The sequence below is a fragment of the Panthera leo genome, chromosome D4 (genome assembly GCF_018350215.1).
Source record: "Panthera leo isolate Ple1 chromosome D4, P.leo_Ple1_pat1.1, whole genome shotgun sequence".
In the NCBI taxonomy this organism is placed as follows: domain Eukaryota; kingdom Metazoa; phylum Chordata; class Mammalia; order Carnivora; family Felidae; genus Panthera; species Panthera leo.
This window is the reverse complement of record NC_056691.1, coordinates 85,854,193-85,880,338: the sequence shown is the minus strand read 5'-3', so window position 1 is coordinate 85,880,338 and position 26,146 is coordinate 85,854,193. Positions and strand designations below refer to the sequence as shown.

General features: G+C 55.6%; 1 protein-coding gene across 1 annotated transcript in view; it reads left to right on the top strand.

The window, feature by feature from the left end:
• The window catches only part of NIBAN2 (niban apoptosis regulator 2), a 53,302-nt gene that overhangs the window by 6,993 nt on the left and 20,163 nt on the right, over positions 1 to 26,146 (top strand). Inside the window, 1 exon segment of the mRNA XM_042912357.1 lies at positions 25,463 to 25,593. Within this exon segment, the coding sequence (XP_042768291.1) occupies positions 25,463 to 25,593 (131 nt within the window).

Sequence of the window (26,146 nt, the reverse complement as noted above, 5' to 3'; positions counted from 1 at the left end):
AGGCAAGGCTTTGCGGTCAGACTGCTCGGGTTTGAGGCCCAGCTTTGCCACTGGAGGGACTGGTGTTTTCGGGGCAAGTCAGTCACCCTCTCTGAGCCTCAGTGTCCTGTGTGAAAGAGGATGAGAGTGCTGTCTTCTTAGGGTGTGAGGTCAAGAGTGATGGCCCCTGGATGGGGCAGCACAGGGCCAGTGGGGGGGTGAGGACGTAATGAATGGTAACTGTGATAAGGGGCACTTCGTGGAGGGAGATGTGCCAGGTTGGTCCTGTGGCCCTAGGCACCCTTACCCTCTGTGTGTGTCCCCAGGAAGTTGGCATAAGGAGCACCATCCTGTGACCCTGGACACCTTGGAGGATGGTGAGGCAGAGGCTGTGGCAACATAGCAGAATCATTCAACATCATTCAACAGCACTGTCCTCGCTGCCTGACGTTGGGCGGGGCATGGAGGGTAAACAGACAGAAAGATGGGAACACGCCCCCTTCCCCCGGCACATGTGTCCAGGACTAGCCTTGCGGCTCTCAAGCCTGGTCCTGCTAACCTGTGTGCCTATGAGACCCCACAGAGGTGTGGTAAGCTCTGGCCCCAGATGCACTTGGTCGTACTTTTCTTTAAAAAAAATTTTTTTTTAAATGTTGGTTTATTTTTGAGAGACAGAAAGAGAGAGAATGCGAGCAGGGGAGGGGCAGAAAGAGAGGGAGACACAGAATCCAAAGCAGGCTCCAGGCTCTGAGCTGTCAGCACAGAGTCTGACGTGGGGCTCGAACCCATGAACCATGAGATTATGACCTGAGCTGAAGTTGGACGCTTAACTGATTGAGCCACCCAGGTGCCCTTGGTCATTCTTTCTTTTATTCTTTCAGTCGGCAGTTACTGAGCACCTACTGTGTGCCAGGCACTGTACCAGGCACAAGGACACGGTGACTCATGCTTTTCCCTGGCTCTGGCCCACATGCATTTCCCGGCTGGCCGCCCCTCTGCAGGGTGAGCGAGGCGTGTTCTTAGAGGGGCAGGTCCTCTGTGGGAAGGTGTGAGAGGGGCTGGCCTAGTGGGTGGGGGGGGTTGAGGTGAAGTTGGGGGAACCAAGGGGCCGGCCTTGGAGGGGAGGGGACTTTGTCCCGAAAGTCCTGGGGAGGGTTAGGAAGGTTGGTGAGAGGAGGAGAGCCCAGGGTGAGGGATGGTCTGGACCAGTGAGATGGGAGTGGGGCACATCAGGGGATAGTGCGTCTGGGGGAGATGGAGTAACCAGTCCTCTGCGATGGCGATGTGCAAGGCTGGGGACAGCTGGCCTCTGTTCTCGTCAGCCCTGTGGGGTTGATGGATCCTGTGGGTTGTTTCCTCTAGGCCTACAGTCTCTGTTCCTGTTCTTCCAATGACGTGAAACTCACGCCCTTCCTAGGCAGCTCTGAGTAGGAGAACCTTCTTGCCTTCCAAGGGCAGTGGGGAAAGGGCTGGGCCTGGATTCTAAGGGGCCTGGTTTTGAGATCCTGTCTCAACTACCCTGTTATTTGTCAGGTGTCTTCCCTTCGCTGGGCTGCAGGTTCCTTATCTGTGAAGTGGGTGCAACCAGAGCCCAGACCTGCGAGGTTGTGAGGGATCGATGGGGTAACGTGGGTAGAAGTCTTTGTGTTTAAGAAAGCATTGGCTCCTGTTGGCATTAGTCATTACTGTGTGTATGGTCCACGGTAGGACATTGGCCAGGACTGTCCCTCCTCGCGGGGTGATCCAAAGTGCAGGGTGTGGGCTCCAGTGGGTAACTGGGCTCCCAGAAGGAGCAGAGGAAGAATCCATTGTGGTTTGCAAAGTGTGAAGCCCGCTTTCCCACCCACTGATCTGTGGCCAAGCCAACTGTAACAGCTGTCCAGCCGCCTCATGCTGAACAGAGCTGTTTGTGTGCAGCCAAGCTCGTTAAGCCAGAATCTTCTAGAAGAGTCCCTTGGGCAGAAACTTCTCACGCTGTTGTGCTCCACCTGCCTTTCATCCCCCTACCTGCTAGCAGCCATTTACGGGTGCAGACTGGGAGGTGAGGGCCTCAGTGCTGGACCTCTGGCAGGTCCTTCTTCCCCTCTGGCCTCGCTTTGCCTATCTGTGTAATGGGTCACTAGGACAATAGTGCCCTTCTAGCTCTGACCTCTTGGAGCCTGTAGGCCATGGCTGCATTGAAGGGGAAGGTGTGATATTTATTGCGTGATGCCATCTTGCTCTGGAAGGAAGAGCCCTCTCTGGAAGCTGTCTTATGCGGGACCAGAGCCCGGTGGTGGGGACGAAGCAGTGACATGAGCCCCGATCTCATGGGACTCGTGCCAGCCCCGAAGTTTCCATCAAGCTGGATGTGATGTGGTTTCCGTTACAAAGATAGAGGATCTTTATGTTTTCCAAAGTGCATGTTGGTTTAAACCACTTGGTCAGCCCAGCTCAAGAGGCAGCATGTCTGGTCTTGACTGGGAGGCAGCTGGCTTCTGCCACCATGAGCCCTGTGGCCTTGGGCAAGTTGCTCTCTCCCTTGGTGCCTCAGCTGTCTATAAAACGGGAAGGTGAGCCCTGCTTCTGGGATGTGAAGATTCTGGGAAGCTGTTGTTCTGGCACATGGAAGGTGCTAGGTAAAATGGCAGCTCCATTTTAGCGGAGTCGGGGGTGGGTTGGGGCGAGCTGTCATCTGCCCTGGCCTGCCAGGGATTTCGGGGGTGATTCCGACATCCAGAGGGGGAGTGAGCTGACAATTGTACTTCTGTTTCACTTTTTGTTTTTGTGTTTTTGTTTATTTTTTTGGAAATGTTCCCTGGTGTGGGGGGGGTGGGGGGCAGGGAGAAAAGACAACAAGATTTTGGGAGTGGGGGGGGGGGCCCGCTGGGCTAGAAGGGAAGGTTTACCTCAGCTTTACTCCTGGCTACTTGGGCCACAGCCTCACTTCGGCCTGGATTTCAAGCTTGCTGATGGGCAGTGTCTGCTGTTCTTTTTCTGGCCTAGACCCTTCTTCCTCCTAGCCAGGAAGGACCCTTTGCAGTCATCTTAACCAACCCCCTGCCATTTCGTTATGGAGTAAATTGCAGCCCAGAAAGAGCAGAGGACATACCTAGGGTGTCAGAGGCCGCAGAACTGGGACGGGAATGTAGGGCCCTGACCCTTGCGCAAGGCCCCCTCCATCCCTGTCCCCATGGCCAGCCCCAGGCGGCACCGACTGGTCAGGGAGGGCGTGGCTGGCCCGGGTGGGGCTGGAAAGGTTATAATTTTGAAAACCCGAGTAAACAAACAAAGCCGTCCGTGGGAGAGAAGCAGCCCTGTGCCGGCCTTACAGATAGGCCTGTGTCTGAGGAGACAGCCCCGGCCTGTCCACACGCAGACAGCGAGGTGTTGTGGTGGATTAAAAAAGGCAGCAGTACACTCCCCTCACGCCCCCTCTCCCCTATTTAAGGCTGCTGGGAATCGGGGAGGGGGGTCACTGCCCAGCCTGGCCGCGGGACGGCCCTCCTGGCTCAGCTCAGCATAGCCCTGGCCCCTGTGGGACTTTGGGCAAGGGGCTTCTCTCTGGGCCTCGGTCCCCGCCCCTTTCTCTAAAACATGGTGATCCCATCTCTCCAGGAGGGTGACGAGGGTGGGAGATGCCTTGAGCTGGGTGGTTGAACACAGGGAGCTGGACAGAAACTTCATTTCTTTGTGGCTGGAGGCGGGGCCCCCTCTCTTAAGCAGAAGGGTTACTTTCTCAGTGACCCGAGAGTCCCGCCTGCTCCTGGGAGACAAGCCTCCAACCCACGTCAGGCTGGAGCGGGGGCCTCGAGGCTCAGCTTTCCTGTTTTCCTGTTGAGCCGGGGGCAGAAGCCGGGAGACAGAACGCCGCTTCTGGGGCTTGCCCTGCAGTGTGGGGGCTGGGCTGCCTGTCTGGCCTGGAGCCCCCCAGGGTGGGGCCCAGCAGACTTCCTGTGAGATTAGGGGCAGAGCCTCTTTGCTCTCCTTCCCTTTTCCTGAGTCCCCTGTGTGGTCTCTGAGACTCCAGCCCTGTGGATGGGAGCTCCGGCTAGCTGCCACTCTGAGCCTCAGTTTCCCCCATGGTGCAAGGAAGGGGTTGGATGAGACACTCTCTAGGTCGGCTTCCAGGACTCTGAAAGGCCTTGCAGGACCCCACAGACTAACCCCCTGAAGCTGGGAACACCCTTCCCTGGGTCCCGCCCATGGCAGGGCTGGGTGGGGGTGGGGGGGGGTCCCTCCTCCAGGCTCCGCCTCCAGTGGTTGTGGTTGATTCTCATCTATGGTATGAGTTCCACGAGGGCTCCCCTTACGTCAACAGTATGGCCGGGCAGGTCAGAGCTTGCTCTAGTAGCTACTAGCCAAATGCCCTTAGGATGGTTACTTTGGTTCTTTATGCCTCAGAATCATTAGTTGTAAATTGGGGAGTGATAATAATACTTCCCCAGCTAAATTACATTATGTGTATTTATGAATGACATTTATGCATTCTTTAACACAGCGCTGGGCGCAGCAAAGGCTCCGTAATCAATAGGTATAATTAACGTTTATTAATTTAAATTGTTTTAATTTCTTAACCGTGACTGAATCATAAATGTCATCACAAGGTTTACGGTCTTGCAGCGTAGGGACCCCGAAGCTGTTTGGATGAAGGGTCTGGTAGGTGGAGAGGGTGCCTTGGGGGGTACAGAGGGGAGGCAGATGCAGGCGGGTTCAGAGCCCTGGCTGGTTGTGACTTCCCCTCTGCGCATCTGGAAGGAGTGGTTTGGGTCCCACCGTCTGAGGTCTGAGACCGCAGGCGTGGAGAGACCTCAGGCGTGGGGTGCGTGCAGCCACACACAGCTTCCTTCCTCCAGGCGTGTATTCCTCTCTGTCTGACTCACGGCTTTGTGCCTTTTGTTCTTGTCCTTGAGCCTCGGGGGTGAGGCCAGGAGAAGCAGGGGCCCAGGGATTCGCTCTTGGGCAGGCGGCCCCTCCCCCTGGTGCAGGACCCCCCCCCCCCCCAACTCCGTCCTGGCGCCCTTGCTGACTCACTGCGCGTCAGGCACAGAAGCACATGCGTTGACCGTGGGCTCACTGTGTGCTTGCCCTGCCCGTGTAGAGCTCAAGGCTAGGCAGGAGAGACGTATGCAACTAACAGTTACCAGTCACTCGTTAATTAAATAATTATCAGAGGGTGAATCATGACCAGATGCCCACCCTCCTCGTGAGCTTGCACGTGCTGGTCCTGTGAGGAGTGCCGTCCTGGGATTGGCTCTGCCAGGCCTCCTATTTGCCCTCTGGTCACAGATGAGGAAGCAGGCTCCTAGTGGCCATGGGACACGCCCAGGTCCCTTCTCCTCCTGGCGCCTCAGTTCCTTGTCAGGAAAATGGGCTCATTTGGGAAGGGTGCTGCTGCTGGCCGCACACAGGGCCTGAGGGTCTGCGTCACTGCAGTGCTGACCTGGCTTTGTAGCCCCTGAAATCCTTTCTCTGTGCGTCCCTAGGTGGACATATGGGGTACGGAGGTTGCTGTGATTAGAGCATTGGGCCCTCTAAAGGCTATATGGGAAATGGCTGCCAGAGGAACATGGTCCTTAGTCCCACCACCAGCAGGAGCAGCCCTAGAAAGGTGGCCCAGAGCCCCTGGTGAAGCCCGCCCGGCCCTTCCACACCAGGAATTTACTGAATGCAGCCAAATAGTTATATTATTTTAAAAACAAAAAAATTTTAAGCTTATGTATTTATTTTGAGTGGGAGAGTGAGCAGGGGAGGGGCACAGAGAGAGGGAGAGAGAGAGAGAGAGAGAGAGAGAGAGAGAGAGAATCCCAAGCAGGCTCTGCACCATCAGAGCAGAGCCCGTCGCAGGGCTCGAACTTAGGTACTGCAAAACCGTGACCTGAGCCGAAACCAAGAGTCGGATACTTAATTGGCTGAGCCCCCCAGGCGCCCCTAAAACAATTTTTAAAACAATGCTTATTTATTTTTGAGAGGGTGGGGAGGGGCAGAGAGAGAGAGGGAGACACAGACTCCGAAGCAGGCTCTGCTGACAGCTCAGAGCCTGACTTGGGGCTCGAACTCATGAACCACGATATCATGACCTGAGCCGAAGTCGGACACTTAGCTGACTGAGCTACCCAGACACTCCCAAATGGTTATATTACTTTAAAACATTGGTTACAATAGGAAAAAAAAAAAAAAAGGAGTTAGGGAAACAATGTCTATGGGTAGGTGATATCCAATGGCACAACAAGAAGCCTATAATTGGACTTCAGAAAGAAGATTTACCTCTACTACTAGGGGCAGTAGCAACAGACATCTACTGGGCACTGCTCTGTGCCCAGCCTGGGAGGCACCTGTGGCCGTGGATGGAGGGGCATGTGGTGGTTCAAGCCAGAGACTTGATTGAGATTGATTCCATGAATGGAGTCTCTCTGCGTGCCAGGCAATGAAGGTGGGTGTGGATGGGGCCAGTGAGGTGGTGCGGGGTCAGTGGGTTCTTGTCCACCTGGGAGAGTCTGCCAGTCACCAGTCTTCCAGCTTTTAGGTGCCTTCCACTCACTGTTCCTGCCGGAATGCCACCGCAGACCCCCTGGGCGATGTGCGTGACTGCTGGCGGCTTAGCACTGGACTTGGGCTGCTGGAGGTGTGTGAGGCACAGCACGCTTGAGGACTCCTTTCTGCAGTGCTCAGGGCTTCCCTCTGGCGGTCTTTCTTGTGACCTCAGCATTCTGTGCCTCAGTTTCCCGTACGGTATGGCCGTGCTTACCGTACGGTGAGCTTTATGAGACCATGCCTGGTGCCTGGCACAGAGTAAACCCTCAGGAGAGGTTTCTGCCCTGAGGGTCCGGTGCCCCACCAAGGGGGGCTTGGCCTTTCAACTTGGAGCTTTCTCAGAGCTCCCCCTTTTATTGTTGATGTGATATAAGCAATATTTGATGATCAGAGAAAAATTAGAAAATAGAGTAATGAAGAAAATGAGGGGCACCTGGGTGGCTCAGTCGGTTAAGCGTCCAACTTCGGCTCAGGTCATGATCTCACAGGTCGTGGGTTCGAGCCCCGTGTCGGGCTCTGTGCTGACAGCTCAGAGCCTGGAGCCTGTTTCAGATTCTGTGTGTGTGTGTCTCTCTCTGCCCCTCCCCTGTTCACGCTCTGTCTCTGCCTCAAGAGTAAATAAACATTAAAAAAAAAAATTAAAAAAAAAAAAAGAAAATGAAAATCACCAGTGTTCCTACCATCCAGAAATAATGACTTTCAGGCATTTCCCTGATGCATAACCAACAGTGGGTTGTGGGCATCTGCATACGGGATTCATCTACCGACCCCACCATTGTTTGAGAGCCTGCTCAGGCTTGGTCATGTGTGGGGCTGCGGGTGTGGGATGGGGAGGCAGCCTACCGCCCCGCCCCCCCGGCATAGATGCCTTTTTGGGAGGACACACCCAACATGGAACCCTAGCCAGGGCTAGGGTTGTCTAGCTAGGGTCAGGGTGTCTTTGGGAGCCAGAGAAGCAGCAGTAGCCCAGACTTGGAGAGTCAGGGAAGGCTTGTTGGAGAAGGGAATGTCTAGGTGAGGCCGAAAGGGTGCAGAAGGAGGAGAGGGTCATAGGCAAGGGGGCAGGTCTGCAAAGGCCCAAAGCAGAGAGCACGGGTATTTGGGGGAACCAGAGTTTCCCAGAAATTGGTGGTTTTCTGTGGTTCTTGCTGCCCTTAGGAGCGGCCCCCTTCATGCACCACACTTCAGTTGTTATTCAGAGTCCCTCTGTGGAGGGTGCTTGGGTGGCTTAGTGAGTTGGTTAAGCATCTGACTTCGGCTCAGGTCATGATTTCACAGTTTGTGAGTTCAAGCCCCATGTAGGGCTCTGCGCTGATGGTGCAGAGCCTGATTGGGATTCTCTCTCTCTGCCTCCCTCCCCCACTTGTGCTCGCTCTGTCTCTCGCTCTCTCTCAAAACTTAAAAAAAAAAAAAAAAGATAAAAACTTTAAAGTCCTGTGGGGCTGGGATCTTCTTATAACGGGGGACATGGAAACAGGGTGATGTGTCCGCCCCAAGTCAGAGTCAGCAGACCCAAGCCTCCTGCCTCTCTGCGTGGTGTTCTGCCAGCCCGGAGCGGGCAGAGGAGGTTCAAGTGCAGGGCCTCCTCAGCTCTAGTTTCCCAGACCCATTTCAGGGGCTGTATCATTTAACAGAATCTGCTGGAAGAGAAAACTGAGGATCTGAGCTTAGGTGACCAGGCTCGGTTTGTGTAATGGGGGTGGTGACCTTTTCTGCTGCTGATGTGTGTGTGACCTTGGGCTGGCCTGGCCTGCTCCTGACCCAGCCCCACCTGTACTTAAAGCGCCTTACTGGGATTGGAGGGCCCCGGGCTAACACTGCCCCCCGGGCTGGGAAGGACCTGTTCTCAGGCCTGAGCTGGCCTTTCTGGCCCTGTCTTCCTCCTGTGTCTTAAGATGCCTGGGAGACCCAAGTCGAGGTGCTCTGGTGTAATCTTGCAGGGACAAATATTTGTCCCTGGTGCTGTGTTTGGTGCCGGGGATATGTCATGAATGAGACAGACAGGGTCCCTGTCCTCATGGGGGAAAATGGGACACTAAACAGTTAATTATTAAATGAAAGGTGTGCTGATGATTAATGGGGGGCTCTGACCCAAGTGGGGCAGTGACTGTCCGTGTACCTGGCAGGTGGAACTGGGACCAGTTTGATCAAGCCTGAACGGCCCGTTCCCCTGGGCCTGCCAGTGTGGTCCTGGGTTGGGAGGGAACACTTTCTGGAGTCACAGTTGGAGGGTGCTAAGGGTCTTGAGGGTCCAGCGCAAAGGAGTCCAGCCTCTTCACTGGACAGTCAAGATGGAGAGCTGGGAGGGGTGAGGGACTTGCCCGAGGTCAGGTGGAAGTCAGGTGCCTGACCTCCAGGCCCACCACTCTTAACCCTGAATTACTGCCTGGAGCCTGTGCCTGGAGCCTGTTCATCACCTCCAGGGAAGGCAGTGAGCCTGTCCCCACTATCCCTTAAAGGACCCCCAGGGAAAGCAGGCATAGAACTTAGCTCTGTAGAGCGGAGTTTCCCATGAAGCACAGATGTGTTGGGCGGGGGCGGAGGGGGGACACAGGCACCTGGAACGAGGAATGTGAGGCTGGCAGGGCCTCCGAGGGGATTTGTCCTCATACCTCCCCCTCTGGCCCCCTTTGGAGCCCGAGGAGACTTGCAGCTGGTGACCCAAGGGTGGGGCAGGTGCTTCGTCCTCTGCTGGCTCAGGGACAGGCTACAGGAGTCTTGTTATTTGAATAAGCTTTCCATCTTCTCTCTGCATAAAGCCTCTTCATGCTGAGGGTCCCCGGCGTTCCAGCCAAGGATTGGGTTTCCTTCTAGCCCAGCAGCGAGCACATGAGTAAATTTTCATATTGGCTCATCTTCCTCCTCCCCACCACCCCGCAGCCAGCCCCGCCCCCACCCTTGACTCCTTTTGTCTCTCCCTCCCTGGCTTTGAGAAGGCAGGAGCCCTCCCCCTGCCCCCACCTCACTTGCGGTCAGGACCCGGGTAGGCAGCCCACGGTGTTTGTGCGTGTATACACGTGTGTGAGAGGGATGGGCGGGCAGGGGGGCTTCTGGGGCCCGAGGCAGCCTGATTTGGGCTTGGTGGAAAGGAGGTTGGCATCGGAGGGGACCGGGCTAATGAAGTGGGTGGGATTTGTATCTCTGAGTTTATTTAGCCCTTTTCCGGTAAGGTTGGGCCACAGTAACTGGTACTTATTAGTGATTAGTTCTTATTGGAACAGCAGCTGGCACTTATCAGGCTCTTACCAACAGTCAGGCAGAGTGCCAGGCACGTCTCATGCAGTGTCTGCTTTTGTTCCCACAGCTACTCATCGAGGTGTGTATTATTTTTCTCCCTGTTTTGTTTTCTTATTTTTCTTTTTTTTTTAAGTTTATTTATTTATTTTGAGAGAGAGAGAGAAAAAAATGCACATGTGTGCGTGCAAGGGAGGGGCAGAGAGAGAGGGAGAAGGAATTCCAAGCAGGCTCTACACCATCCGCCCCGAGCCCAACAGGGGACTCCCGAGTCATGAACTGTGAGATCGTGACCTGAACCGAAACCGAGAGTCAGATGCTTAACTGACTGAGCCACCCAGGTGCCCCTCTCCCTGTTTTATTGATAAAGAAACTGAGGCTTGAGAAGTCACAGTCAGTAGCAGAGCCTGTCTGGTCCCAAAGTTTGTGTTTTTACTCCTCTTCTTCCTCCTGGGACAGAATCTTCTCTCCGGCCTCCTTGTGGCCATCCGGCCTCTCCTTGCACACCTCCAGTGACAGGGGGCTGTTTACCTCTTAGGGTCACCTGTCCCACACTGGGCATCTGAGATAGTCTTCCCTGGAGTTCTGTCTTTGGTGGGTCACTTGAGAACAGGTTCCAGTTGGGCTGGGCTGTGTCTGTGGCTGGGTTTCCCCAGCAGTTGTTTTCCCAGGGAATTATCCAGCTCTTTCGCTGGGGGAGAACTAAGTCTGCCCTCCTCTCCCTTAGCAGCCCCTACCTGGCCCTTTCATATGCCATTCGTCACATACTGAGCAAGCCTGAGCAAACTTGATGTTGAAACCCTAGAGGTGATTTTCATTATCATTGATCTGGATGTCTTAGTCAATGCAGTAAGATAGGAAAAAAGAGAGAGAGAGACAGAGAGAGAGAGAGAGAGGTATAGATACAAGATACCAGGAGAGAGATACATGGTCTTGCCTTGTGGACTTCAAAGCACTTTTTCATCTAGCTTTTCCTTTAGCTTTGAACAAAAATTTTTTCTAACTTTCCTTTTATTTATTTCGCGCGCGCGCGCGCGCGCGCAAGAGAGCACGTGCATTGGGGGTGGGGGGGGAGGGGGTTGGAGGGGCAGAGGGAGAGAGAATCTCAAGCAGGTTCCACGCCCAACGTGGAACCTGACACGGGCCCAATCCCAGGACCCTGGGATCATGATCTGAGCCAAAATCAAGAGTCGGGCACACAACAGACTGAGCCATACAGGTGCCCCCCCGACTCCAATTTTTTTTCTTTAATTTTAAGTATCATACACCCAACGTGGGGTGCAAACTCATGACCCCGAGATCAAGAGTCGCACGCTCTTCTGACCGAGCCAGCCAGGCACCAGCTTCTCCCCCAGCTTTGTCCATCCTGTGGGGCTCCCTGTGGGAACTGGAGGCTCAGACAAGGAGTTTGCCCACCTGCAGTGCCACAGAGCAGAGGAGCTGTGGTTGGCTGAGGTTTGGCGGTGTGCAGTCTGTTGCGTAGTTGCTTTCAGAATCTGTTGCTGTTTCTGCCTCCGCTTCCCCTTTCTGATTAGTTAACTCCTGAGGGATGAGGGCCCAGAAAGATGGGACCCCAAGCATGTCACCTTCCCGTCCCTCCGAGTGGCCCCCTGAGAGACTGAGTGGCCGTTGTTCTGTTTCCCCGTTCCTGCCCCCCACTTCATGGCATGAAACTCATCGCAGAGCACTGCTGTTTGCACAGATGGGCGCACCACGGGACCCCTGAGCTTGTGAAAGACCCCAGTGCCCACCTGAACACTCATTTCCTGGCCATCAACGCTCGGGCAGATGGAACTTCTTTCCATCAGTAGGCCTCGTTATTGATAACACAGGACCCCGTCTGGTCAGGCTCTGTAGATCTCCTCATTTCATCAAATCCGAATGACAACCTGGCCAGATGGGTACTGCTGGTCCTCCCATTTTACAGCTGAGGAAACTGAGGTTCTGAGAGTATCAGTCCCATGCCCACGGTCCTACAGCCCAGGAGCGGTGGAGTTAGTACTCGAAATGAGATCTGATTCCAGAACCTTGATACCGTTCTTGACATAGAAGGTATTCCTACATTTATTTGTGGAATGGATTCATGCTTTCTCGAATGTCTGAATTTGTGCATTTCCTGTGTCTTCTGCTTGGCACCCTCTCCCTGCCCAGTCCTCCTCCTCCTTCACCTACTTAGCACCTCTTCGTGTCTCAGGCGCCATTTTCTTCCGGAAGTCTTCCTGACTCCACCGGCTGGGTTAGCGGCCTCTCATCTGGGCTCCTGTAACTTCCCGTGCTGCTCCCAACTGGGGGCTTACCATGCTCATTGTAGGTTTTGTTGATAGTCTTTCTCCCTCATTAGACAGAAGGGCTGGTCTAGTTCCTTCCTGAATGCCCACTGCCGCACGGTTGGTGAACGAGGGCAACATGAAACCTTTCTGGGCTAGCACAATGGAGCCCCCAAGACCCTCACTGGACTCTGGCTCTGCCCCCAGCGGCCATTTTGGTTGGCTCCGAGGGCCTGAATTTCACGCCGGCTCCTGTCCTCAGCTCCTGCGTCTTGTGGCCGATGGGGAGGGGCTGGGGCTGAGCAGTGATGCTGGCTGCCAGGTGGTCAGAGAGGAAGGGCTCAGTCAGGAAGGTCTGCCTGGGCATCTCAAGGGCTGGGCACCGAGGGGAAAGTCGGTGGTGGGTTCTCAAATGGGTGGGGTCCAGGCCAGTGTGAGGGTGCTGTGGCAGAGCGCCCCGTGTCTCCAGTCCAGACTTGGACATGTGTCAAGGAAATCAGGGCTGCTGCCCTTTGGCCTGGGGCAGTTGTGACAGGTGTCCAGGCCCCAGGTTAGAGGGCTCCAGTGGGTGTGGCGAGGATGAAAAGAAGGGAACGGAGAAGGGTGTTGCCCAGAAGTCAGCAGGGATGGGTGGGCGGGGGTGAGGAGGATGGAGGTTAGTGTTTACAAAATCACCGTCACAGATCAGCTGCCTCTTTGCCCGTCCTGTTGACAACAGCCGCCTGAGAGAGAAGCCAGTTATCCCCAGTGCACAGAGGAGAATACCCGGGCTCAGAGGCGAGGCCACAGGACCACGGAGCTGGGCTTTGTTGGCACCTGTCTGGTTCCCAAACCAGGGCTCTCTCTGAGGGGGACAAGGAAGTTAAGCAGGGGTGTGCACAGTGTGAGGCCGCTGGTCCTGCTGGAACATCTTGGAGCTCTGGGGGTCCTCCAGGCTGCCTTCGACTCCCCCTTTGATCCTTTTGTCATGGCTTCCTCGGCCTGGGGTGTGGCCTTGGCCACGGCAGGGCTTGGTGCAGAACACCAGCCCCCGGAGGAACCCCAGGAGTGGGAGCGGTGCCCCCCACGGTAGGCGCAGTGCCGGGGACCTGCGGTGGGCCCGGGGTAGGTGTGGGTAGAGGCCAGTCCTGCCCTGGCTGGGGCCGGGGGTGGGGCCTTGGCACCCTTTCTCCACCCTCCGCAGCTTGGCTCTGTGTTCTTGGGTTCTGGGCTCCCGGAACAAGCCGCCAACTGTGAGCTGTGGGTACGGTGCTGCCAGGCAGGGAGGGAGGGCCCCGGAGGAGATGAGAGGGCTTTTGTTTCCCTGTTTGTGTCAAGATGGGAATCGACTTCCTCCCACCAGGCTGCCCGGGGTATAAAGGAAAGGGCAGTCCCCGGTGGGCGGGTCTTCAGTCTGCCTTTTTTTCTTTCTGGCATTTCTCTGGGCCCCACTTCAGCCACCTGCCTCCCTCCTCAGGCCCTCCCGTACACTCTTCCCCAGCAGACCTGGGTCTCTGAGCCGTGGTTAAATATTTGCCAACTGAGAAAAGCTTTAAAGGCAGCTTTGTGAGAAATCCCACTGCCCTGTCCCAAAGCTGCCTTTGCGACGGGGAGCCCCAGGCAGCCTCTGCCCTCCTCAGCCTCCTTTTTGGGCCCGTGGCGGCCATTTGGGCACCTGAAACTGGACGGCCTTCCCTCCGGGGGTGGCCTTCCCCACTCAGCACTTGCTTATCGGGCACGCACCTGGGCCAGGCACGAGCTGGGTTCCAGGGAGACGGCGGGAACAAGGTCTCTGTCTGGGGAGTGGGGTCGAAGGAGCCTTTCATGGGGATACAGCAGCTGTAGGTGAGAAGAGGGCCAAGGAGAAGTGGGGGCTGCGGGCACTGGACCTGTCTCGGGTTCCGAGGAGGTGATGTTTGAGCCTGAGGGGGAGGAAGAGGAGATGGCCAGGCTGAGGGGGGCTTTGAGAGAATGTTCCAGGCCGGAGACCCTCAGACCAGAGCCAGTTCCCTCTCCTGGGTGCTGAATTCTGACCGCACCGCCCCCCCCCCCCCCTTCTTTCTCTTCACCCTGTTCTCACAAGGTTGCTTCTTTCCTATTCCCCAGCCTCGGTTTCCCCATCTGTCCAATCCAGAGCTCGAACTTCATTTTAGAGGGCCCTTCCCAGGTCCAGTGGCCTGTTATAAGCATATGTCACTGGTCCATTAATAAGGGGACACTCCGGGGCAGGGATTCCACTGGTGCCAAAGGTCAAGATGGCAGCCATGTATCTTTATATTGTTCACCCAGTGCTTTGTTGACAACAAAAGTCAGCATCTCCTGAGGACCCCTCATCACCGAGTGAGATTGTGTGTGGGAAACTATCACGTTATGCCCATTTTACAGACAAGGAAACTGAAGCCCAGAGAGGCCGTCCTGAGCTCAGGGTTTGCTTCTTGCTTCAAGCTTGGCCCCCCCTAACACCCCTGCCTCTATGAGACACCCACTTTTCTGTCCCCAAACCCATGCCACACTGGGCACTTGGGATACAGAAGGTAACAAGGTGCCCCTTTTGACCCGGGCAGCTGCCAGGCGAGTGGGGAATGTCCTGGCAGAGAGACCACAAATGTTTTCGAGCTCTTTCTCTGTTTCAGCACCATTCTAGGTGTTGGGACAGAGCAGTGGACAGTGGATGGCTTGGCTTCAGGTCACAATTTCCCTCTTACCTGTGTGACGTTGGACAAGTCGCTTCACCTCTCTGAGCCTCATCTACAAAATGGGTTCAAGAGTAAATCTGGGTGAGGGTTAAATAACGTTGAGGATACTTGTTAGCATATATGGGAGCTGCCTCCGTGCCTGGCAGTGGGTGAGTGCTACAGGCCTTCGCTCAGGTCCCAGTTATTATTATAATTATGCACAAATGGGCAATCCCAGGAGATATTTGAGTGGGACCTTGAAGTCTGGCTAAGACTTTGTGTTTTTCTTTTTTTGGCTAAGACCTTGAACTGTGGAAACGAGGGGGGAAGGGGCTTCTGCAAGGGGGCACAGCACAGGTGAAAGCGTGGAGATGGGGGCCTGGGGTGGATAGGAAATAACCAGGGTGGGGCCTCGGGGAGGGAAATGGGGCTCAGAACCTGCCGGGTCCTGGATCTGATTCAGTGTTCTGTCTGCGGGCCACGGTGCGCCAGGCCCCGTGGCGGGTGTCAAGAATGCAATGACGGGCGAACCTCCCGTCTCCTGGGGTGTCGGAGCCCTGGAAGAGCCTCTCTGAAGCACTTTGCATGACTGTCCTTTGTGTCTCCACATCCCCGGGAGCCTGGGTTCAAGCCCCCAGCGTGGATTCAGGCTTCTCTACCTGACAGCTGGCTGACTTTGGACAAGTCACTGGGCCTCACAGCCTCCTGTTTCCTCAGTGGGGGTGGTACCTGTACCCACCTCCTGGGGTTGCTGCCAGGGCCCGGTGGCAAATGCAGTAAAGGCCCTGCAGAGTAAGCCTGGGGATCAGCCGCCAGCGTTGTGCCTTACCAGCTGTGTGACGCTGCGTAGGCTCCTTAACTGCCTGACACTTTCTTCCCTCCTCTGTCCACTGGGGTAATGACAGACCCTCCCTCCCTGGGCCATTTTGATCTCCTCCATAAAGCCCCTTGCACAGAGCTGGCATGCCATCAGGTAGTTGCCACGATCGGGCCTTGGCATGCTGCGGGCTGCTGTATTTATGGGGAGAGAATTTTCCCTTGTTCCCGGCTCCAGGGAAGGGGTGACCAGCAGAGGGTCCCTTCAGGGCAGCTGAGGCCAGCAGGGAGGGAACCTCGTGGGTGGCAGTCACCTTCCCGAGTAAGAAGGAAGGTGTTGTGCGCATCCGCTCGTTTCTGGGGCCTGGCCACAGCCCTTGGGTTGGGCATAAGCCTCCCGTTCTGTGATGAGGAATCTCTGGGGTGTGTGTGGGGAGTTTTATTGCTCAGCGAGGGTGGCTCTGTGCCCCAGGGCGGCCCTGGCTCTAGATCGCGCCTCTGGCTTCTTGCTCTGAGCTTCCTACTATGCGCCAGGCCCTGTCCCAGATGTGGTGGGTACTGCCTGGGGGAGTCCGACAGGAAACAGGCCTTCACCCACTGCAAGATCAATGGGGGGCTATGGAAATAAGTGGGGGATACCCACTGGTCTGGGGGCATCCTGGGGGAGGGAGTGGTGCATGGGGGGCTGAGAAATGGGCACCCCCCCCAGCGGAGGGGGGAGGAGTGTTCCTGACCTGGAGACCCCATGGCAAGGAAGAGAAGGCAGGAGCCTGGGGGCCTTCTAAAGAGTTTAGTCTTTGTCCCAAAGGCAGTGGAAGCCATGGAAGGTTGTTGAGCAGAGAAGGTTCAGGGTGAGAGCTGTAACACAAAGATCCCTGTGGCTGTTGTAAGCAAAGGATCTGAAGGAGTCAGAAGTGGAAATGGGTAGAAATTTGGAGGCCAGGCAGACATAGGATGGGCATTCCCATGGCTGGGGGGCAGTGACTTGTGGGACAGTCAGGGCTCAGCTGTACTGGCCTCTTGACCGTCCCCTGGTTAGCTAGGAAGTCCACCTCACCCTGATGGCCTTGCGCTGGGCCGTGGGGCATGGCTGGTGGGAGAATCCTCTCGGGCCCAGAAGTGGGGTTCCAGGGACCTGTTGCTGCTATACAGGTGCTCTGAGCAAACCCATTCTTCAGGGGGTATTTGTGGGGTGACCTTGGATCAGTCCCGTGCCCTCTCTGGCAGCTGTCTCTCTTCTGAACAAGAACTGGCTGTTGGGGTGAGGGTGCCACTCAGCTGACTTAACCCCCTCTTGGCTTCGGCTCTGCGGGGTTCCAGCTGCTAGTTCAGGCTCTTCTCACCGGCGGTCTGCCGGTCCCCCTCCTCTGCTGGCCAGTGGAGCCTGTCATTACCCCTTCTTCCTGACTTTGCCCCTGATTACAGGTCCTGAGTGGGAGCCATGTCAGCCTTTCTGACAGCGGCCACCCACAGGGCCAGTGCGGTGTGGAACCCCAGCTCCCGGAGGCTGGCAGGTGGGGGTGAGATGGATTTGCCCAAACTCTGGTTCTGTGTTAGACTCAGGCTGATCTGGGTTCCTGTCATTTACAAGCTATGTGTTTCCAGAGAAGTCACTTCTCTGAATCTCAGTGTCTTCCTCTGTAAAGTGGGGACAACACAGGAAATAACACGTGTGAACGTGTAGCACCGTGCTGGGTGTGGAGGGGTGCTGAACACTTGGCTGTTGCTAGTATTTCTTAATAGTGATAGTAGGGTGGCCAGGTAGAAGGGCCCTGGGTTGGGCACTGGGGGCCTGACATGCTGACCCAGCTCTGTTGACATATGCTGTGCGACCCCAGGAGAGTGTCGCCACCTCTCTGGACTATAAGCTTTCCCTGCTCTCCTAGGCGGATGATGGAGATGGTGGTACTTTGGGCAGCTGTATGACACAGGGAAACTGAGTCCCTGGCTGCCTCCTCTACCTCTCCACCCTGGGCCTTCTCTCCAGGGCTCTGAGAACCAGGTAGGCAAGTTCCGGGCCTGCCCTGCCCTACAGGGTGCCGCCTGCCTGGTTTCAGTCGGCAAATCTCTTTCAGCCCTGAAACCGGGACGGGCCTCGTGGGTGAGGTGTGTCCCTGGGGCCCGCTGGAGGGACCGGATGAGCCAGGAACAGATTTGGCGCATTGCCCTCAACTCGGGCCAAGCTGGGGCTGGGACCAACGTGAAGCCCCTGTGGCTGGCACGAGGCTGACGTGGTCCCGGCTGGAGATTGCCCTCTTCGTCCTGGGACCCGGCAGTCAGTGTGGAGGGGGCCCCGGGCCTGGGCTCAGATCCTGCCTCTGCTGCTCCCCAGCTGAAGGACTTGGCAGGGATCCCGGTTCTCCTCATCTGAAATGAGACACCGCCTGCCCCAGGTTGAGTCCAGGATTGGGGGGGTGACTCAACGTGACATGTGCTGGGCTTTGGGAGGGTCACGAGAAGGCCTTCGAGGCTCTCTGGGACACCTCCGCACTCCTTTTTCTCATCCTCTGCTCCGCGAGCCCCTTCTCCTCTCTGAGCCTCAGTTTTGCCATCTGCACAGTGGGCTAAGTCCCCCTGTCCCCCAGAGTTGGCAGGGGACTGCGGGCCACCCTGGGGCCTCCCACATTCTTGCCCAGCCCCCACTTTCTGAGTGCAGGAAGCAGCGTGACCCATAACGTTGTCAGTTTGGGAAATCAGAGATTAACGTTCTTCCGGTTGCCTTGGCTACTGTTGGTGCTGGGCCTGGGGCTAGGCTGCACCGGGGGTTGCTCAGCTGGGCCAGGGGTGTTTCAAGGGCCTCTCTCCAGATTAGGGGAAGCTTGGACAAGAGGAACTGTATAGGAGCCCCCATTAACATGCCTCCTCTTTGCCAGGGTGAAATGCTTTATGCCCATTAGCTCATTGATCTTGACCTCTTCTTTTTTTAAATGTTTTTAAATTTATTTTTGAGAGAGAGAGAGAATGAGCATGAGCAAGGGAGGGGCAGATAGAGAGGGGGACAGAGGATCTGAAGGGGCTCTGCTCTGACAGCAGAGAGCCTGATGCGGGGTCAAACTCACAAACTCCAAGATCATGACCTAAGCCAAAGTTGAACGCTTAACCGACTGAGCCACTCAGGTGCCCCTGATCTTGATTTTCTCATAACCCCATCAGGCAGATACTGTTGTGCCATTTTGCAGGCGGGGAAACAGAGGCTCAGAGAGAGGAAGTGCCTTGAGGAAGGCCACACAGTTAGTAGGTGGCAGAGCCAGGACTTGAACCCAGAGCCCGTGTGCCCAACAGAGATGGTGCCTCGTACACAGGTAGGGTTGATGCTGAATCCTGCCCCCCACTTCCCTCCCGGTCCTTCTGTCCAGCCTGAGGGGCCTGTGGTCAGACTCAGAACTGACTCACCAGCAGCTCAGAGGAGGTGCTGAGGCCAGCATCCCGGTCAGCTCCTGGGGCCAGGGCAACACTGATTATATCATCACTGAGATTTTAGATCAGCTGAGCCAACAGGGACCTACCCACCCATTTTACAGGTGGGACAATTAAGGCCCAGAGAAGATGGACAGGTAAGGATCCAGTAGGTGTGAAGTTTCCCTGCCAGCTCTGACCAGTTTGGGGCTGGAGACCCCAGGCTTCAGTCTTGGCTCTGACAGTCATCTACTTACTGTGTGACCTTGGGAAAGTCACTTTGCCTCTCTGAACCTCGGTTTCTTCATGTGTAAAATGGAGATAGTAAGGTGCACTTTGCCTGCCTCTTGGGACCAGACAAAGACCCCGAAATCAAGTTTAAGGCAGGACTAGAAATTATACTTCGGTGCCATGTGGGAGGCTGTTGGATGAGGAGGCTTTGTGGGGTGGGGGCTTTGTACAGGCTTTGAAACTCACCTCTTTCCCTTTCTGGGCTGTGGCATCTCTGAGTAGGTCACCTGGTCTCCCTGAGCCTCAGTTGCCTTATCTGTAAAGTGGGGATAACAGTATCTGTTCGGGTTCAGTGAGCTGTTGAACATGCATAACTTTTTAGTGATAGTCACATCTGGTAAACTCTGGGGGTTCTAGAGGCAGAGTTAGGAGGCCTGGATGGGAAGGGGGTGGCTCTAGGTCATTCTTTTTTTTTTTTTTTTTTTGTACAGTTTATTTATTTATTTTGAGAGAGAGAGAGAGATAGAGTGAGCACAAGCAGGGGAAGGGCAGAGAGAGAGGGAGAGAGAATCCCAAGCACTAACAGTGCAGAGCTCACTGTGGGGCTTGAACTCATGAACTTTGAGATCCCAACTTGAGCCGAAACCAAGATGCTTGACTAACTGAGCCACCCACATGCCCCTCTGGGTCGCTCTTGATGGTTCCAAAGGGCTCAGCCCTTGGAGACAGGGTTCCAGTCATCTGGGAGGCAGAGAGATGCCCCCACATCCGGAGCCAGATGGAGCCCACTACCCTCGTGGTGCAGATGTGATGTGGCAGTGGAGACCCCGGGGAGGGGGCATTGGTCCCCCTGAGGCCCCAGAGCACAGTGGTGTCTGGGTGCAGATGGGGACACTCAGGTCCACTCCCAGGATTCGTGGGCTCATAAGGGAATCGGGACCCCATAAATGAGTGCTTCTCAAGACAGCCCCATGGAGCTCAGTAGCTTTCTGTTGACTGACAAGTGAAGTGACTTCTTGAGCCATTAGTCTTTGTGAGCATTGGCTTGTACACCTGTAAAGTGGAGGGTTTTATTCACGTCTGGGGCCATTTGAAGAATCTGAGTGTGTGCATTGGACCCTGAGTCTGAGTGGGGTGAGTTTACCGCCTAATTCTGCAGGATGTGCTGGCAGAGGGCACCTGGGAGGATGGGTCAGAAAACGTGGAAGGTGGTGAGGGCGGCCCACGCCCTCGGACTGCTCCATGCCAGCATCTGTACCTCCCAGAGTTCCTGAGTCTGGGACCCCCGGGGACCTTGGGTGGGAGGGATGGTGAGCCTTGGCCTCGGCAGCCCTAAATCCGTGGTTTGTGGTGTCTCCAGAAGCCATGGGAGGAGGCGGGAAGAGCTGGCATGGGCAGGTGTGGAGGGGAGAGGAGCCCGGAGGCCTGGGGACCATCCACAGACACTCAGGCTGGGGGTTTGAACTGTAGAATCCCGACAACAACTCCAGGGAGACAGCCGCTGTAGGGTGGCCAGAAGGGAAGAAAAGGGGTGCTGAGCACTGCCCAGAGGAAGGGGACTGCCTGGGCCATGACCCCGGAGCTCAGCGGGCAGGAGGAGCATCCAAGGCGGCCGGGGCTGCCCATCCAGGTTTCTCTCCAGCAGCGTTGGCCAGGCAGGCCGCTGGGGACCCTGTTGAGGGCTTCTCCCCTGTGAGCCCGTTCTCCCAGGAGGGGACTGGCCCCCTTCCCTGGCTTGCCTCTCTCAGGTCTTTCCAGCCCCAAATCCTAGGCCCCCTACAGCGCTGCCTTCCCATGACACTTCCTTTGTACCAAGCACGAGGCGGTTCCTTCCAGGCTGTCTTAAGACTCTCTCAAGAATGTGCTTGGGGCTGCCCTTGCCAGGAAGCCATCCTGCCACCCTGCTCCCTGCCACACCCCCCCCCCCCAAGTCTTCCCTTTGTAACCCTTCCTTGACCAGAGTTAGGCCAAACGCACCCAGTTTCCTGGTGCTGCCTGGGACCCTTCTAAGGAACCCCTTGAGAAATGATGTCACCCCTACCCCTGGCCCAGCGGCTTGCCCAGTCCTGGGGCCTGGTGCGGGGTAGGTGCTCAGTAACTGGTGAGTGGACTGCCCCTTGCTCAGCATCTGCCTGTGCCAGGCCAGAGTGGGGAACAAAGGGGAGCCAGTGGTGTGCAGAACGGTGTCAGGGCCACCCTCCCTGATTTACGGTCAATCCTCAGACAGATACTAGCATCCCAATCCATTTGGCTCCCGAGCTGGGAGAGCAAGTTTGGGTAGTGAGAGACCCCACTCTGTGATGTTTGGTTCTGGAATTTCAGGTAGCAAAGTGTTTATCTGAAAACAGATCCAGATCTATATAGTTCTTCTTCTTCTTCTTCTTTTTTTTTTTTTGATGTTTATTTATTTTTGACAGAGGGGGAGGGGCAGAGAGAGAGGGAGACAGAGGATCCAAAGTGGGCTGTGCACTGACAGCAGAAAGCCCCATGTAGGGCTCGAACTCACGAACCGTGAGATCATGACCTGAGCTGAAGGTCGGACGCTTAACTGACTGAGCCACCCAGGTGCCTATGTACTTCTTGAGTTTGGACAGCAAGGCATGCCTGTCCTGGCAGTTGGGTGAACTTGGGGCCAGGGCTGCTGCGCTCTGTTTGGGGGTGCGGTGTGCCTGGGGCCATCTCCTCTTTTCCTACTCCCATTTTCTGTCCATTTCTGCCCATACCTTCTCTTCTCTCCACCCTCTGCCTGGTGACTCCCACCCTAGTTCTCAAGCCCTCTACTCCTGGACCCTGGTCCTATAGTCTGGCTTGGATAACTTGTCCTCATCCCAATGGGAGGGCGACAGTGGGTTTTCTTTTTGCCCCCTACCCCACCCGGCCCTTCTCAGCCCAGATACTTCAAGCCCGTCAGCTTCACCTTTGCCTTCTGTCTCCTTCAGGGTCACCTTGTTCTGGTCTTCACTTCCTCAGCCTCCCCCGCTTCCTCTTCAACCTACAGCAACCCCCTTCCCCACAATCAGGCCTTGACACACCTCAAGGGATGATACTTTGCCCTTCTTGTCCCAGTCCAGCCCCGGGGCCTTCTAAACCTAGCCACCCCCTGCTTGGATGCAGTATCTGGGTTTTGCTGAGGGCATGCTATGGGTTAGGCAGTCCTGGGTACGAGTTCTGACACAGGACAGCGGCTTCCTGCTGGGCCTGGCTTCCCAAGGGTCAGGGTGGATTCTGGCCCTTCTGGAAATAATGCTCTGAGGCTGGGTGTCCCAGGGGCTGGTCAGGCCCCCCCCCCCCCCCCCCGAGCCATGGCTGAAGGACCCTCGAGATCCCACATGCAGGTAGAGTGCCTGTTGGTCATGTGACTGCTTGGGGCAGAGTTGGGGCGAAACCCTGGGCTGAGGCTGCGTGCCCTGGTGGCTGAGAGCCTGGCTGTCCAGTCCTACGCCCGCAAGCCTCCGTCTCCTCCCTAAACTGGGGAAACAATAGCCCTGACTCCCTAGGGTTTGATGAGGATTCTTTGGTATCTGGCACGTAAAACATGTCCACCCGCTGGCTCGGATTACCGCTCAGTAAGTGGTAGCCATGATGGTGATGATGATGGTGATGATGATGATGATGATGATGATGGTGATATATCAATATTATTGTCATCTGAGGTCCCATTTTTCTCTCTTTGGCTCCAATGCATTACCCCGTCTTGTCTGCTCCCCTCACCCCTCCCTATCCTGCCTCATCATTTTTCCAAAACAATCCCCGTGGTCTTTGAGAGAGTTCTGGTTGTTTATGGCTTTTAAAAAATAGGCATTCAAAGCAAATTCCTCATTTGTTCCCCCCTTCCTCTCCCCAGATCGGAATCTGGACCGGCATGACCTCATTCCAGGAAAGGGGACCACAGGCAGGGTCTACGGAGAGGGGTCCTTGGGCTGAGCTGCCTCCAGGGGGCATAGAGGGAGTGGGCCTGCCTGAGACCCTGGGCACGAGTGGCACGAGCTTTCAGTAGCCAGCCAGCCCCCCTCCCCCCCCCCCCACCAACCTCCTAGCTGGGCCCCAAGACTGCATCCCAGCTCCATCACCCACTTGCTACGTGACCTTGTGCCAGTGACTTAACGTCTCTGGGTCTCAGCTCTTCTGTGAAATGGGAGTAACACTAGCCCTACCTCACAAGGTTATTGAGAAGAGCACAAGGTGTGTTCTTGGCACTCAGAGACCAACCATGGCGGTGGGCGGGGGGGGGGGGGGGGTGCCATGTCAATCCCTTATTTGAGACAGGACCAGTTCTTCATTTTCTTATTTAATATTTATTTATTTATTTATTTATTTATTTATGTATTTATGTATTTATTTATTTTAACAACATTGAAAAAAATTTTTTTAAATTTTTTTTTTTAACGTTTATTTATTTTTGAGACAGAGAGAGACAGAGCATGAACAGAGGAAGGGCAGAGAGAGAGGGAGATACAGAATCTGAAATAGGCTCCAGGCTCTGAGCTGTCAGCACAGAGCCCAACGTGGGGCTCGAAATCACGGACCGTGAGATCATGACCTGAGCCGAAGTCGGACGCTTAAGCGACCGAGCCACCCAGGGGCCCCTGAAAAAAAATGTTTAATGTTTGTTTATTTTTGAGAGAGAGAGAGAGAGAGAGAGAGACAGAGCATGAGCCAGGGAGGGGCAGAGAGAGAGGGAGACACAGAACGCGAAGCAGGCTCTGGCCTCTGAGCTGTCAGCACAGAGCCTGATGTGGGGCTCGAACTCCCAGACAGTGAGATCGTGACCTGAGCCAAAGTCAGACACATAACCTACAGAACCATCCAGGTGCCCCTATTTATTTTTGAAAGAAAGAGTGCTGCGCATATGCATGCATGAGAGCGGGGCTGGGTGGGGGTGGGGGGGAGGGGACGACAGAGGATCCCAAGCGGGCTCTTCACTGACAGCACAGAGCTCGATACGGGGCTCAAAGTCACGAACTGTGAGATCATGACCTGAGTTGAAGTCGGGTGCTTAACTGCCTAAACCACCCAGGTGCCCCAGGACCAGTTGTTCAAATCTGGAACCCAAGACGGTCAGTGGTGGTTTCACCGCTAAGACTGGACTCATCCACCACTGAGTCCCGTCTTAGTGTGCAGGGACCTGAGGTCCAGATAATGGAGCCACAACTTCTCAGGGCCAGGAAGTCTCTCCTAAGGAGAAGGCCTCCTGGAGTGTTAACAGTCACCACCCTCCCTGGGCCTCGGTGTCATCATCTGCAAATAGGGATGCCCAGGCAGGGCCATTACTGAGCGTCTGCTGTGCATTGGGTGAGCTCTGGAGGTCACAATAGTCGCCTTCCCTGTTCAGAAAGTGCTTTAGCAGCAGAGAGAAGCAAATGGCGGGTGAAAGCCAAAAGGTGGTTAACTTAGAGGAGTTAATTTTAGAATGTTTATTTTTTTTATCGTGGAAGGAATCAATGTTGGTAAATAATTCAAATGCTGTAAAAGTGAATAAAGCAGAAAACGCAATTCACTCGGCCCTCCTATTCCCACACCCTGGGTCCCACCCGGAACAGTCAGGAGTGCTGCCTTCTGGACCTTTTCCTCCGTCTCCGAGTGTAAATAACTTACAGGCACAGACAGGGGTAATTTTAAGTGAGGTAAGATTTAACATGTGATTCTGTAACTCGCTTTTCCTTACGTGGCCAAAGGTGGACGCCTTCCCTCGGGTGGTACCTGTGGGTCCCCCCACCCACTTCCTGTCCCACGTGCACTGGCATGTTCTGAATCCCTCTCCACGCACGCGCATCTGGCCCATTTCCGCTGATTGCCTTGGTGAAAATATACTGTACCTGCCCTTCTGTGACTTGCTCCGTGGGTAATTCCTAGAGGAGTGAGCCCGGCATCCGGGAACCGCATGCACCCTTAAAATTGTACGCGCAGCGGTGTCTCCCCCCCCCCCCCCCCCCCCCCCCCCCCCCCCCCCAGAAAGGCCGTCCCAATTTCTAGAACCCACGGCTCTGAGTTGAGGTGCCTGTTTCTCTACACCCCGACTGGACTGGTCTGACCCGGGGGGAGGGTGGGGGGAATGGAATCTCCATCTGCATTTGCTTGATGACTGGGAGACTCAGCTGTTTTCTTTCCCTCGTCTGCTGGTTTCTCGTGTTTTCTCTTTGGTGATTTCTCTGTCTCAGTCGTTGCCCGTTTTCCTGTCCGAAAGTTCACCCGCTGTGTGCAGGAAACGCACAACTCCGGCCAGAAACGCAGTGCAGGTGAAAGCGTGGAGCTTGTGCAAATAGTTTTACGAGCAGGAATTTGGAGCTTGGCTGGTGCCCCTCCCTGGGGCAGGGCTGGGCGGCTGCGGGTAACCATGACGACCTCACAGGCCTGTTTGTTCTTCCGTTTCAGAGAAAACCGGGAAGATCCTGACGGAGTTCCTCCGTTTTTATGAGGACCAGTATGGCGTGGCCCTCTTCAACAGCATGCGCCACGAGATCGAGGGCACGGGGGCGCCGCAGGCCCAGCTGCTCTGGCGCAAGGTAAGAGGTGCCAAGCCGGGGTCAGGGTGGGCTCTGACATGGCTTGAGCGAGTGGCTTCCCGTCCCTGGGCCTCAGTTTACCATTGTTGCCTTGATGGTCCCTAGGGTCCCCACCTATCTTCTGAGTAGGCATGTAACCCGGTGGTCTTACCAAGACCCCTTCTTTCACTGTGGGCGACTCCCCGCCAGCTCAACCCCTCCATTGGTGGAGCTGGGGCTCTGGAGTCATCTTGGCAGGCCCAGGTTCAAGCCCAGCTGCTCCTCTTAAAGGCCAAGTGCCCGTGAGCAAGTCACCTCACCTCGTGGAGCCTCCGTTTACTCATCTGTGAAATGGGATCAGAACACCTGCACTGGGCGGTTGTTGGGATTAAAGATGAGAATCAGCCGGGCGCCTGGAGCAGGGAAGGTGCTCGGTGAGCGCCGGCTGATAAGTCAGCATCAGCAGCCTTGTCATTATCCTGTTATTAGCAGGATTGTGTTTGCCCAGTAAATATTTGTCGAGTGAGAGCCTGGAAAGTGTGTGGCTCCAGCCCACGGGTCAGCATGGGCTGAA